Source organism: Eleginops maclovinus, chromosome 4 (assembly GCF_036324505.1).
Source record: "Eleginops maclovinus isolate JMC-PN-2008 ecotype Puerto Natales chromosome 4, JC_Emac_rtc_rv5, whole genome shotgun sequence".
Lineage (NCBI taxonomy): Eukaryota > Metazoa > Chordata > Actinopteri > Perciformes > Eleginopidae > Eleginops > Eleginops maclovinus.
Genome location: NC_086352.1, coordinates 16080111 through 16094863, shown reverse-complemented (window position 1 = coordinate 16094863; position 14753 = coordinate 16080111). Strand labels below are relative to the sequence as shown.

The following is a 14753-nucleotide window of genomic DNA, read 5'->3' as shown; positions in this document are numbered from 1 at the left end:
AGCATCAATATGTTAGTCAGTCTTTTTCGTATGGGCCCCCTTAGCTTTATTTATATGAAGTTAAATATCTGACCTATGTCTCACTTAGTAGCTACTACCACACACACACACACACACACACACACACACACACACACACACACACACACACACACACACACACACACACACACACACACACACACACACACACACACACACACACACACACACACACACACACACACACACACACACACACACACACACACACACACACACACACAGAAACTTAACATGATCAACACTTCAGGCCAGAGTCGGTATTAAACTGCATATTTCATTGAAAAAACTGAAACCACTTAAACACATGTTTTAAACTACTGAGCTTCATAAGAAACGTTGGTTGCATCTCAAAGCAGAAAATATAGGATATCATATTTTATAAGCTAAATAAATCAGGTCTGTATCATTCTACGATGTGTGTGAGTGTGTAGGATGGGGCATTTGCTTGTGTGCGTGCACGCCTTATGGTGGTGCAAACAGCTGTCTACTGGCTGATGCTGTGCCTTGCAATGTCAGAAGCACTCATTTATATGCACCTGGAGCACAGATATCTCAAGTGACTCCGTCTTATAATTGAAATCGGGCTGCCTATGTTACCATAGCCTGTGGATGTTCATTCGGGAAGGGCACAGAGAAATAAACAAGGTAACGCAGCCCGAGTGGCTCTGACATTTAACTGAAATGTAATGGAAAGTGACAGGAGATTGACATTAAATGAAATTCATACAGGGCATCTAGAACAACCAATGTGTGAGTGACAAACAAACAGGAGAGAGCTCTTCACACTTGCTTACAAAATCAGTGAGATGTTCTCACTTCAACACAACAATAGTGATGCAGTTCAAATTGCAAAGTTCATTCTATGTTATTATTATTTTACAAATGCAAAACACATTTATTGCTCTTTTGGGAGACAAAATGTCAAGCATCTCCTTTCCCAATGCCAAATAAAATACATTTTGGGTCCATGGGTATTTGATTCAAAACCTCCATTTCCATTTCCTTGAGTAAGTTGTTGTGTTTTCCCCTGGATGCGTATGTTTTCTTATTACTTGTGCAGAGGGTAGACCCATGTTACCCCGGATATAATAAGAGTCATCATTTACTAGCTGGTTGACATTTGCAGTGACAAATAAAAACAACTGTAAATACACTAATTATATCTAGTTAAGATATCAAGCATGTCTACATTCTTTGTGAGCTCAAAATTAGAAGTCAGACCAGAGCCATGTACTGTAGTTTATTGTAGTTTCTACTGCTGCCAGCATGTACACACTATGACTGGCCCATAGAGGAACAAATCAATGGCCTCGGAGATCTGCCAAATCAAGGTCAGAGAATCCCATTCAACCTCTGCTTGAAACCAGGAATCACCTACAGTGTCACCGCATTGGCTTTTTTCACCACTGTTGACAAACGCACAAACACCAACACTAGTCACTGAAAATATACACCAAATAGCTGGTAAATTGTTAAGTTGATGAACAGAATATGCCAAGTATTTTAAAATGTATGAATTGTTTCAGTGGTTTTTCAACCTAATGTCTACATTTGGTTGTTAAATATCTTTAGGACAAATTTGGTGCAAAATAAGATATTTTAAGACGTTGCATTGCACAAATTGTGGTGAAAATGTTTGACATAATGTAAATTAATTACTCAATTAATCAGTTCATTGAAAAGGTACTTGGCAGATTAATAGATAATGAGTAAGTATCACTGATACATTTTTTCCCCCACAACTTCAATTCTTCAACATCGACTATGATGTTTTTTCAGAGATAAAAAAAACCACAACAGAGAACTTCAAATAAAGGTGGGGTTTGGGGGGTCCCGGGAGTGGAAGACTCTTGAATCAGCATTGAAGTTATTTCATAAGTCATCCTCTTTTTGACACTGAATATCTGTTTTACATAATAATACTACAGACAAAAACGAAACCCTCTATGGCACAACAACTGACCACACAACATTTGGTGAACAACATGTAAAACTTACGACGGCATCGACATATAAATGAGCTAAAATGATTTACCAGGCCTCTGAGTTAAAAGAAACTTGATCCCACAGTCATATTATATTCCAGTGACTACTCTTCTCGCCAACTGTATACCTAATCTGGTCACATAAGAAAACTCCATTGCTCCACTGTACAAGAACATTAACAAGTCCCTTCTGTCACAGAGAGATGTGTCCATTACAGGTCAAACATCACGACTGGGATCTGGATAAGGTGAGACTAAAACATAGTGAATGCAGTGCTTTGATGTAATGATGTGTTAAATGATGTGCTGTGGAGCAGAAAGGTCATTCAGAGGCGTTAAGGTGAGGGTCATCTTACCCGGGAGGACTCGTAGGGGGGACTGGGCTCGCCACCTGGGGCCCAAGGCGCTTGGTTGGTCCGCTCATCCACACCTGTCAGAGACAGAGAAGCACGGCTCCGTCAGAAAGTCAAAGTTAATCACACAGTTCAATGTGCAAACACACAGTTTATCTACATTATCTGGTTCTGTCTCAAACAGAGGTACGATGAAGACCTTAAAAAACGACTGCATCACAATACTGCTGATTAAAACACACATTTACGCAGTGAGCCAGTGACTGAGTTTTACAGTGTGTTCACAGATTACATGAGATATGTGTTTTGGAAAGGTTCCAAGAATGTTCCTTTAGAAATGATAAGGGGTGGAAAATGTATCTTTTAAACTATTAGCCAGTTAATTGTTTGATTTGTTTGAATTTTGATATGTTTGGATTGTTGATTGGATCTGCAGAACATGTCATTTTCAGAGTTTAGAGATTGTATACAAAAAATGTAATTAAATTAATGATTATTCATGGGAATAAATATCAGATTAATTTCTGATGTTATATCGAAGGGCTGCTCAAAGTGTAATTCTTAAACATATGTAAATGATCCTATGATAGGTGTGGGACTTTAAGACAACATAGACTGTCATTGATCCCTCCCTTTGAGCGAAAAAAACCCAACAGTTTTGGAATTATTGTAATAATCAATTCAATAATTATTGTTTTGTCCAATGATTTGTTATTTTATAGGAAAACATTTATGAATTATTTTATTTTATTGAATTTGTGCTAAAAAGTGCTATGTATAAATTAAGTGTATTATTATTCTAAGAATAAAAATCAAAGCCAAAAATAAGTACTGCTTCAATGTACCGAAACACAATCGACAGCTTAATGATTTGGCATTGATGCATGCCAGGCTACTTCTAGACAGCTGAGCACTAAAACCTGATAAAACTCATTTTTAAATGAAAGAAAACCTATATGCCTCAAAAGTCAAACAGATAAACAAATAAAATCAATAACTCTAACCGACTGCAAAGCAAGACCATCTGGCATGTATTGGAAAATATAATATCTGATCTTGGTAATACAATTTATGAGATATAAGTCTGTAAAATTATTTGATGCCTCAATTGTTGTTGCTGTTTGAAACAATATTGTGTTGCAGTAAAAGCCGAAGCTATTGATCGTCCCAGTTGTAATTTCATCTGTCTCAGTAAAATGCAATACGCTTTGTTCATTTTAACTTCAATAAAACAATATCAGATTTCAATAAATCATTTATGCCCAGAAAAATAATAATATAGCAGGCAATAAACACAACTTTTCAATATCAAGTTCCTTTTTTACCCTAAAATCTGACAATTGATTTGCACCTTCATGCAGCAGGGTAAGGCAAACAATCCAAGAAACTGAATGTACACACCTGAAACAACAAATTTGATATAAAGCAGAAGTTATATCTGCACAGCAAAGCCTTTAATTACAGATCAAACACATGGACTAGTTCTCTGAATCGAGTCAAAGTATAGCTCAGCAAGCAGCTTAGCAGAAAGACTATAGCGATTGATTCCCTTTAACCAGGTTCAATGCAGCTTTACGGCTGCTTCTTATTCGTCTAGAGGGCTATAAATTCCAAACTGAGCACTTCAATATAAAAGAGACATGATGAAAAGGCAATATGATGCGGTTTTCAGGTACCTCCTTGACAAGGTAAAACAATATTCAATCTGAAATGTGATAAATTACACATTTTGCAGAAAATGTAGGTGATAATTTCATGGTATCGTACTTTTCTTTTTCAAAGGTCACACTGCGAATGTTTTCTTAGTCAGAAATCTAATTACATACTTAAACAGAAAGTGTGTGACATTTCTCTAACCAGAAATCACGCTCCAGTGAGCAGATTACCCACAGCAGATTCATTTCCTCTTAAAAGTCTTCATTATTACCTCGTCAGTGCCTTGATGAAGAAATAGAGATGTATATGCAATAGCCTCACTTTCATACACAGTGACAGGGAAACTTCAAAACTATTTTTAAATGTGCTTCTGTTACTATAGCACATGGTTTTAGATATTGGTGTGACAACAGCGATGTGACATATTGTAGCCCAACTGAGGGCTTTTTACACACTGAATGTAACAATGGTCAGTGTTTGCTCGGCCACTGGCTGTCATCTCGTCTGATTACCATCTTCTACCACGGCTCAAGGGTCCCCTCTCTTCTCCGAGCACAGGCAGGACAATAAGATTACTCACTGACAAAAGAGGCAAAAGGGAAAAACACAAATGCATGGTCTGTTATTTAGGTCTGATGAATTGGGGGAAAAAGTACTCTGTGGCAAAGATGCACAAAGAAAACAGGAAACAGGAAATCCATCCCTTCTCACACATTATACTCTGAGCCCGGGTTCAGAAACTTTTTGGGGCCACGGATGTTTTTCAGAGGACCCCCTTATAATTTTAACACCGCTTGAGCCTATCCCTACTCCCATTTGTACTCTTAAAACTTTCTGTATACCAATACTTTTCAACCTTATAACTTCAGATCTGTTTTATATTGATAAACAGAAGCCATTTCAATTTGTGTTAGTAAAGGTCAAGTTGATACCACTTTGTTTGCTATTATATTTTGCATCACTTGGTAACGAATGGTCACTTCTCCTCGCTTTCCATCCATGCGTCATATCAAATTTCTATCGTTCGAAAGCTACCATGAGTATTGGAGACAATATGCTTGTTTTAATTATGCATATCGTCCCTTTTGTATATATGCTCTTTTAGATGATAAAGCACCATTTTAGGATTTAAAGCGAATTATTTTGCAAAACGTCTGGCAGTGTACTACGGACCCCTGAGGGTCCACTAACCCCACTATGAGAATAAATGCATAAACAGCTCAAATCCATATCTCTACATGTGCGGCAGTACAGCTCAGTGTTTAGAGCTAGTGGCTCATGTACTGGGGCCCAGTCCCTACTGCGGAGGAGACAGGTTGAATCCAGCCTGCAGCCTCTTTATGCATGTCATTCACTGTATCTCACTTTCACTCTCAAATTAAAGGCTAATCTGGCAAATAAAAAACATTTCAAAGACACCAGAATTAGATTTTGCCATGTGGGTCTATGCAGCGATGATGATGCAGGATGACTTCCAAAAAACTGTCAACAAGTTTTTCAGAACATGCAGACCAGAGCCTAAATAAAAGGCAACAATTCATATTTTCGGACATAATGAAGGAAACTACAGGTGCAAAAGCAGCCTTAATCACATTGACATTGTCTATTCAAATATGAATATTCCAGTAGTTTCTTTATTGTTATGGATCAATTCATACATACATACAATGTAGAGGGATGACTTTTAACAAAGAGAATCAGATCTGTTAATGATTTGCCACATTACATGGCTGAGTAAATGTTTCATTTGGAAGTTAAATTGTATGTCTTATATTAAGAAAAGAATTACAGATAAAACCTCTGGATATTGCTGAAAAATTATAATGGAACACAAACATGAAAACATAGAAAAAAGCTCCCCAATATATTAATCCTATTTCTTTTACAGAATTATAACACCTGGGATTAGCTGAACTTTAAACTGGCAAAACAATACCCCAAAGACAAACAGTCAAACAAAACAAAAAGTTTACAATTCAAACAGAGAAATCCTATTAGTGTTTTCATGTGCTTCCAATCAACTTTTCATCATCAAACATCATTATATACATTCAGACACAAGGGTCAGCTTATGATTGAGGAATCTATATAACCCCATTCCTTCTGTCCTCATCATTGAAAAAATGTTGGCAGAAAAACTACCCAAAAGGCTGAAAAGTACAGAAAAAAGCTTCTGGTCCGGACGGCATCTTGAATGAGAAATGAGAAATGTCAGACATTTAAAAACTAAGTAACCTGATCCTCCACATAAAACAAATTAATGTTAAACCCTCATGGAGGATTATTTTATACATTTGATAAATAAACGTGTGTAACAACTACTGCAGTGCACTACTTTCCGACCTGACTCAATAAACAACATTATGTCGTACACCTAAATCACGTCGGATTTATCCCTCCATGTAAAACAACACACCGCATTCACAGTCGGGCGAGTTTAATAGATGTCCATGTAAATATAAACAAATCCAAAATACTCCCCTCCTCTGCTGACTCACAAGAGTGTTTGACCTAATTCTGTTTCCTGTATAAATGAACTGCAAGCAGCACTAATGGTAAAAACCAATGACTGCATCAAACACATGTATACAAACCATTTATCTGAAGTCAAACCTTGACTGACTGAGAAGAACCAAACTGATTTAGAAAGTTGATGTTACACCCCTTTGTGACTCAGTATAGATTACACTAACATGCCATCCCAAATCCCTGGAAACATGGTTAACATTGCTCTCACTTGCAGAAGACAGAAAGACTGAAAAACAAACATGTATGTGCATTGTCAAATTAAGCTTGGAAAGAAACATTTCTGTTATGATCTATTATGATGGCCAATAAAACAACACTTTTAATTAAACAGGTTTTAAAGTATTTTCATATCATCAAGAAAAAGGCAGAAACTTGGGTTAATAGAAGTAAGGAAATAATAGAAAATAAAATCAATGCATTCCAACATTCACTGTAACGCCAGGGTATAATGCTGTTGTAATAAAGTAAACGTGAACTACAGCCTGAAATAGTTCAATACACAAATCTGGTACAGGTTTGTCCCATTAGTGCGAGTTAGTAAAGTTTACTTAACTTCAAATAAATTGTACACAGAGTCACAGCAGACTACATAAATCAACTTCCTAAAAGCCACTAAAATATACAATAATACATTTTTATTCATTTGCTGAAGAACATTGTATGATTTCACATCTATGGATTAAATCAACAAATTCAAACCTATACCTATCTTACAAACGAAAAGTGAATGTGTCAAGTTAAACCATCATAATGAAATGTTTTTAGGGATAAAAATATATACATATATAATTTCACCATTTGTAACCTGTTTGATAAATAGATTACATCCCGACGTGAGGCTGTTTCTAGCTCTGTTTTATTATTTTGGGATGAAACTGTTGGCAAACCAACCTATACTGACGGCTGGTCACAGCTAACACATGTACCATTACACACCAACAAAAGACAAATTAGACATTGAACAGCAGCCAGCCACGGCCCCGCTGCACGGTAACAGTCGATGGCCTCCTCAAACTTGCATCATCAACACAGCTGGAGGGAAGAAATTATGAATCTCGGTTAGAGCCACTTTGAGTATTTTTTCCAATCCATCTCAATCTGGCACACGTTTGAAGGGTCTTGCCAGTCCCACTCTGCCTCAATTATCTGGCTCTGCCCAGCTGAGATGCAATAATCCAAACTCTCATTCCCTGCAATTTCCACACTTGTGTCTGCACACTCACTAGCCTTATTTTCACAATCACTTATGTAGGGGCTACATCCCATCCTTGAGGATCAGACACACAGGAGCACATACTGAGCGCTGAGAGGAGGACGGTTTTTACCTAAAGGCCGATACACTGCTGGGGTGAACCAGTTCATTTTCGCTTCATTATTTTCTACGTGATCAAGGTCTCGTTTTGCATAATTCCATTTAATATCATTTATCAAGAACTTAAAAAAAGGATCATCACGAACTGAGATATTGACATGAAATGCATGTTTGTAGATGCAGGGACATTTTTAAACTCATTTATCGATGAGATCAATAAATGACAAGAAATACAGTAAATAAATGAAAAAATATTTGTGAAGTCATGACAATCTTTGTGACAATACAACTTGTTAAAGAACCCATATGAAGTGGGTTTATTATGAAAAAGCTATTGGCCGCAGATATTGTAATGGACTCCAAATATCAATATGTGTGACGCCAACAATCTGCAAACCACAAGTCAAAGCATTCAACTGTTACTTCGAAATGAATTGAAATATTGCAAAGAACCTAGAACAATCTGATTATTATAGCTTCCCGCATCTCCAAATTAAGTTCAAATGAATGATAATCCACTAAGTTCTGTTTTTATAAAGGCCTTTACAGATGATTACAGTAGTTAATATAGTTGGGTTTTTTATTTAATTGCCAACATAGGACTAAAGGTGTATAATGATCAAATATATTATGATATCTGTTTTCATAATTTACATTTTTTTATTCTTTGGTGCTATAGATGCTGATATCAGAAACTCTGCAATGATACGATTTTCCATTCAATCACAGGCATGAATTTGATTTATTTAATCCCCTCAACACAAACCGGTTCATTTAGTAAAATGTAATTTGACCATATGATTACTTGGCTCTGCAGAAACAGGTGTTCTTTGACAAAAATGGTGGAGACACTTCGGCATGGATATTTCGAAATAAAAGCACATCTTAAAGATGACGATATGTACGGATGTTTGAACAGGAAATCGATAACACTAAATGTTTGATCTAGAGTCGATTATATATCAATCCAGACAAATGTTTGTTCAAACAACCTCACATATCTATACGACAACAGAACATTCCTAATATAGTCTAAACAATATAATGTGTAAATTAAACCATTAACTTTAATTATGTAGATTTATTCCAGTCATGTCCAAAAACTTGACAAGAAAACTTTCAAACAAATATTATTGTGGACGGTGGTACAAAACAACAGCCTCCATTTATACGTTGTTACGTTTCTAAATAACAAAGCTGCTCAGCAGACAACACAGTGATGACAATGAGATTTGGCTGAAATGCACGATTCTCCTGACAGTCTCCAACCCTTTTCTGTTTTGTACAAAAAGCACCTTGCTGATGGTGTCTGTTTTAGAGGTCACAGAGTGCAAGCCCCCGCCTAAAGCAGGACAGCAAAAAACCTTTTATTTTCATTACTGATTAATCTGCTAATTCATTTCCAGATCCATCTTTGGGTTTAAAAAACCTTAGTCTTAAAATGTATTGTTTGTCCACAAGACCAGCCTAGTAGGATATAAGTCTTCATATTTTAGTGTGTGAAAATGGGATTTACAGCCATTCTGTCACTTTAAAGACGTATTGATTGTTAAAATAGTTGCAGATAGACGTATCGATAAGTAGACTAACCGTTGCAGCTCTAGTCTAAAAAGGTCAATGTGAATATGTTAAAAAGTTATATTAAATCAAAATGCACAAAGCAATTCTTTCTCAATACAGTACATGAGGAAATTCATGATTGAGATTGCCCATGTGATAATCATTATAGTATACATGGAGTAGCTTTATGAATCGAACGTTTTATTTTGGGTCATCAATATGTTTTGGATTTGATTCGACAACCGGACTTGCGAAAACATTTCATTATCCACAAACATACAGTGAAAGCACAGTTTATTATGTACACATGTATAATCTGATGCAATCTTTGACACTTTTTTATGACACTGTTTACAGAAAAGAGGCTATTTTTCTTTATCCTCGAGGCTGCAGTTGTTACGTTTCTGTCCTGGACTGCAGGTGGATATTTGGTCCACTGGGTAATAAAACCAGCTTTAATATGATCTTAAAACAACAACCATAACAATGATTATTTGAAGCTTTCATATAATTATCATGGGAACCTCACTGAGAAGTTGCAAACACACACACAAACACACACACACACACCCTGCTCACTTGAATGATTAGGTACTCAAATGAATCCTCACAACTCCACGGTTCATGTGAGACAGCCCTGTTCTCGTTTCTTTGTCTTTTCAGTTTCCACTCTTTCGTTTCACTGATAACTGACTACAAGGAGGCTTTGTGGATGCTCACAGAACATGCTTTCAGAAAACATAATGCTGGATTGTTGACTTTCACTTTAAGCACGAAACAATAGATGTGCTTCGGATTAATGTCCTGTAGCATTTATAGCTGGGAAGCAATCCAGATCCAGGGAATCTGAATTCTTGTTTAAAAACAACAAAACCATCCATCGAGATGTTCACATATAAACAAAAAAAGGACCAGGAATTTGTGGAAAAGACAAGCGTGTTTGTATACGAGGGCTTTCAGAACTGTCAAGCTGCTGCTTGCACAGAGCAAAAACAATACTACTGCATGATTTCTCATAATACCATTAAACTGTACTACAATGCACAAGCAGCTCCACTTCTGATTGCTTCTCACGCAGACATTTTAAATAACGTGATTCAAAATGTACCTCAAGCACACCTCACAGCAAACCCTGATAACATACTGTATTGTTTCTATGAACACTTGCTGCCCTTAACAACACATTTTTAAAGGGTTCGATACATTTAAGGGCAGTCAAAACATGCCAGATTTACGCCTTATTTATGCATCTGAAAGTACGGTAAAACAGGATTCACTTTTTCACCATAATACTGAATAGAACAACAAAATATCTGTGGCCTAAACTGTGCTTTGTTTTACACTTTTACTCAACAATGTTTCCATGTTTCAACCACCAGAGCGCTCAGAGGAGGGAGAAGCTTCACATGCAATGCAAAAATAAAGATAGGGCTGAAAAATATATCAATATCATATGGATTTCACATGAGACTAGAGGTTTTGTACGTCGTAATATGGTAGTGTCTTTTCCTGGTTTTTAAGACTGTATTATTTGCCCTTACTAACTAAGTTCTAATGATTATTTATATTCATTTATAAATATATTGTTGATAAAAAATGATCATTAAATCATTTTGTGATTGAATCATATATCAAGATATCTCATTAATGTTGTCAAACTGATCATAAACAAGCGTACACTAACTGAAATATGTTGAGGGAATGTCATTTTAAGATTGCAGGTTTTTTTTTTAACATTTTGCACCAAAGTTCTTAATGAAATGATGAAATAATTTTTATTTGTCAAGTATTAGAAATCCCCCAAAAATGCTTTAACAATTAATACAAAAAATTATTTTTTTGTGATATATACAAGAAATAAAAAATAGCTTTATCTTTATAATAGATTATGACCATGTCATCGAGCTCAGGATGAAACATGAGAGGATAGATCAGAGGGTTTAGTGAAGGAGGTTTGAGGGACCCTACCTGCTGCAGTGAACTGACTGCTTCCCAGGGTGGTGGGCCTGTTCTTCGCTCCGCTCACAGGTGGGGAGAACATCTGCATGGAGGAATATGGAGCTTCAGTTAGAGCCAAGACTCAACACTGAGAAAGCAGCCATTCACAAATATCTGCTGCAATTATCCTTAAAGCAGCTAATTAATTTCAAAAAATCAAGCCTAGTCTGTCACATCATATTAACCATCACTAATGTTAACAGATCAATTAGTCATGCTTTAGCGTATTTGAACCCCCTAACAGCTCTCAAAGCCAGCAGAGCTATGACACCGAGGTAAAGACAGAAAAAAGAGCAAACAGCCAGCATACCGCACTGAAATCCAGCAGGTCACTCAATTCCTTGTCTGTTCCGAGAGCGGCAATCCGCTGCTGAGGATTCATCCTGCCGATCTAGAAACCTGAAGAAAACACAGTCCATCAGGTCACAGCGTGGCTGCTTTATTCAGTAGCGGACTGCCACAGGAAATGACTGCCACCGAGGTAATTGTTATGGATGCAGGATAAAAGACCCTCACTGAGGAGAAAAGTTGGCTCTGGCATTGCTGCAAAAAGAGACAGTTTGGTTGCATTATTAAAGCTTGAAATATCGCAAATTGTGTGCACACCTTTAGTTTGCGTTGATTTAAAAAGAGAGATGCATGGGTGGCACAGACATGCAGCTCCTCAGGGCTGCAGTAATGTATCTGTAACGACATTCGAATGTAAGTCACTGATGAGGCTTTCACTGACAGTGTTAATGTCAGTGTTTTGTGTGTCCGATCATTACGATTGTTAACATTTGCTCAGGCACATAACGTGCCTTGCCTAGCAGGCTAACATGAGCTGCAGTTTCTGGTTCATTTGTGTTGTAAATAGCAATCAACCAGGTGCAGTGTGAAACATAAATGACACGCTGGGTCAAAATAAGTTACTCTGCCAAACAAATATTTCAAATGTCAGAATCCCCAGGTCCAGAAAACAAAACGCTGTGATGGTCTTTCTCAACTCCCAACTTCTTTCATTGCTCCAAAAGCTTTTGGTAAACTCTCACTGATATTTTACCTTTTTTCCGATTAAAATCCCGACTAGGGTGATCTGGTGAAGACTCGGTTTCTTGCAAAACGCCTCAAAGGAGCGAAATGTGGGTTAAAAAGGCAACACCTGTGTGAAATATCCTCTATATATATCAGTTACGAGTTTCCCTTAGGCAGACATTTTTGGTTTGCAAAAGCCTCAGCACCACGATGACATTGGTTGTTGTATCCCTCCGCCGCGCACAGTGACATGACGGTCCCACACAGCGGGTGATGCTGCAGGAGTCTGCACACATTAGTATTTGAGATGCATTGATTAAGCTTTGTTTGACTGCAGCATTACAGACATATTCACATTTGACTGCCTAAAATCAACTACACTTCAATGTAATCATTCTGAATAACAACTTGCCATAGCTATTATTGCAGAGCTAGTTCATTATTTGACATGTTAGCAATGAAGGAACATAACTAGATTATAGTGCTTAAACAATAAATCGCTTATTTGAACATTTGAGAGTGTAGGAATACTATGTTACATGGAAAAGTCCTGCAATCAAACTGTTACTCAAGTAAAAGTACAAAAGTATTAGCATAAAAATATACTTAAAGTACCAAAAGTAAAAGTACTTATTTTGCAGATTGGTCCATTTCAGAATAATATACATGTTTTGTAATATAAGGCTAGGAGAGCCTTAACTTTGTGTGCTTTTATTCTGAAGGTACAGACCGGATGTGGTTTTGCTGTTGGCGGAAAACAGGCTGTCATTTGAAAAATATCTGGCTTTAAACTAGTGTGAGCATGCATATAAGGCATTATTGAATGACACGTGGAACACCGGGCGTTTCATCTACAGCTAAACAGACTCGTTTAATATTAATCAGAATCCTCTGTCGGAAAAGACGAGAACAGTCTGAACAGACAAGGATCAACACTCCTTAAAGTTTCACAAGGTAGAGAAAACCTCTTTGGGTTAATTGTCTGACTGAAAATATCACTAAAGGACCTCGACTGTATATTGCCATTTAAATACACTTCATCAAAGCTGCTAAAAACACTAAAAGTAAAGTATCCTCTAGACACAATTTATCGCTAAACCATTTTTTTGGGTCGCGTTTTAAAAAGTAGCTAAATATAGCTATATCTAAACGGTAGTTTAATAGCAGGTATTGCACAAAAAAGGACCTTTGAATTCTGCTTCACTTACAGCTGCTTTTATCGACACGTGTGTTCAGGGCATGCTTATTATTAATATTATTATCAGTTTTGACAGCTCGCCTCTGTGGTGCCTTAAAATGTCAACTAAAACAGCCTGGAGTAATAGTTTAATGTGGAGAAATACGGGAGAAATTATGCTTAAAACGTCCCTTTTTCGTTATAGCTGTTAAAGACATCCGTAAATGACAGAAGGAGCGTGGTCCTTCCACTGTGTGTGGGGACTACTTTTTCTTCCGCGCTGGCGAGAAACCATACAAGAGGACAGCTGTAAAGCTGACTGCATTTTAGCTTTCACTGTGTCTTCGACGAATGTAATTGAACATTTGTTTTTACCGAGTGACTTCATGCTCGTCATTACCTTCAGCAACTGCATTTAGAGTTTGTTGTTTGTGATTTGAAATGTTGGGTTTAATAATCGAAGTAGCATTGCAAGGCTGTAGGCGAAACAGTATGTTCACTTCAGTGATTCGCCCCACTCCATCCTAGATTTAATACAACTATAACAATGTTTAAGATGAATATTTAACAGACAAATTTGTTCTATCTTTAGATAAGTGAAGTGAAGATACCTCTATTGATTCTCTTTGAGAAAATGACTTTGAATAGTTTATGAACCTTGCCTACAGTTAACTGTGGGTTTTTCATTATTATACAGCTGCATTAAATGAAAGAAGAGGTAGACCTTGACCGAAACTTTTATCAGAGTAAAAGGAAACTTGAAAGTAAAAGGGTGAGGAATCATCCTTTATTGCGGATGATTGAACACTTGCCATTGGTTGCAGCGACCTTGGTTTAAAGTAAACCCTTACTCCCAAAACATTTTTTTTTTTTTTTGCTCTAGGATGGATTCTTCTTCATCAGTTTCTACCAAAACTTCCAAACCAACATTAGAAAACAAATGTATTTTAAAGTTTGATAAAAGATATTCAAATGTTCTAACTTTTGGATTAAACTTAAGCCAAATCCTAATTTTGATTTGTGTTATTCAGTATGTAAAAAATTGAATAAAACTTAAAATGGAACAAAAAAAAAAGGTGTGGACCTCTTAAGAAACAAGTGGGATCTTGATGCCATCTCTCACA

General features: G+C 36.8%; 1 protein-coding gene across 8 annotated transcripts in view; it reads right to left on the bottom strand.

Annotated features, from left to right (window-relative positions):
• The window catches only part of tcf12 (transcription factor 12), a 67551-nt gene extending 54848 nt beyond the window's left edge, over positions 1 to 12703 (bottom strand). For 7 of the 8 annotated variants that reach the window (XM_063881814.1, XM_063881817.1, XM_063881816.1 and 4 more), the window contains exons 1-4: positions 12481 to 12703; positions 11749 to 11837; positions 11409 to 11481; positions 2387 to 2460 (exon numbers count right to left, since the gene is read on the bottom strand). In XM_063881814.1, the coding sequence (XP_063737884.1) occupies positions 2387 to 2460; positions 11409 to 11481; positions 11749 to 11820 (219 nt within the window). In that variant the 5' untranslated portion in view covers positions 11821 to 11837; positions 12481 to 12703. Of the gene's footprint in view, positions 1 to 2386; positions 2461 to 11408; positions 11482 to 11748; positions 11838 to 12044; positions 12123 to 12480 lie in introns of all 8 variants that reach the window. The other variant, XM_063881815.1, reaches the window with a different exon arrangement.
• Between the last annotated feature and the right edge of the window lie 2050 nt (positions 12704 to 14753).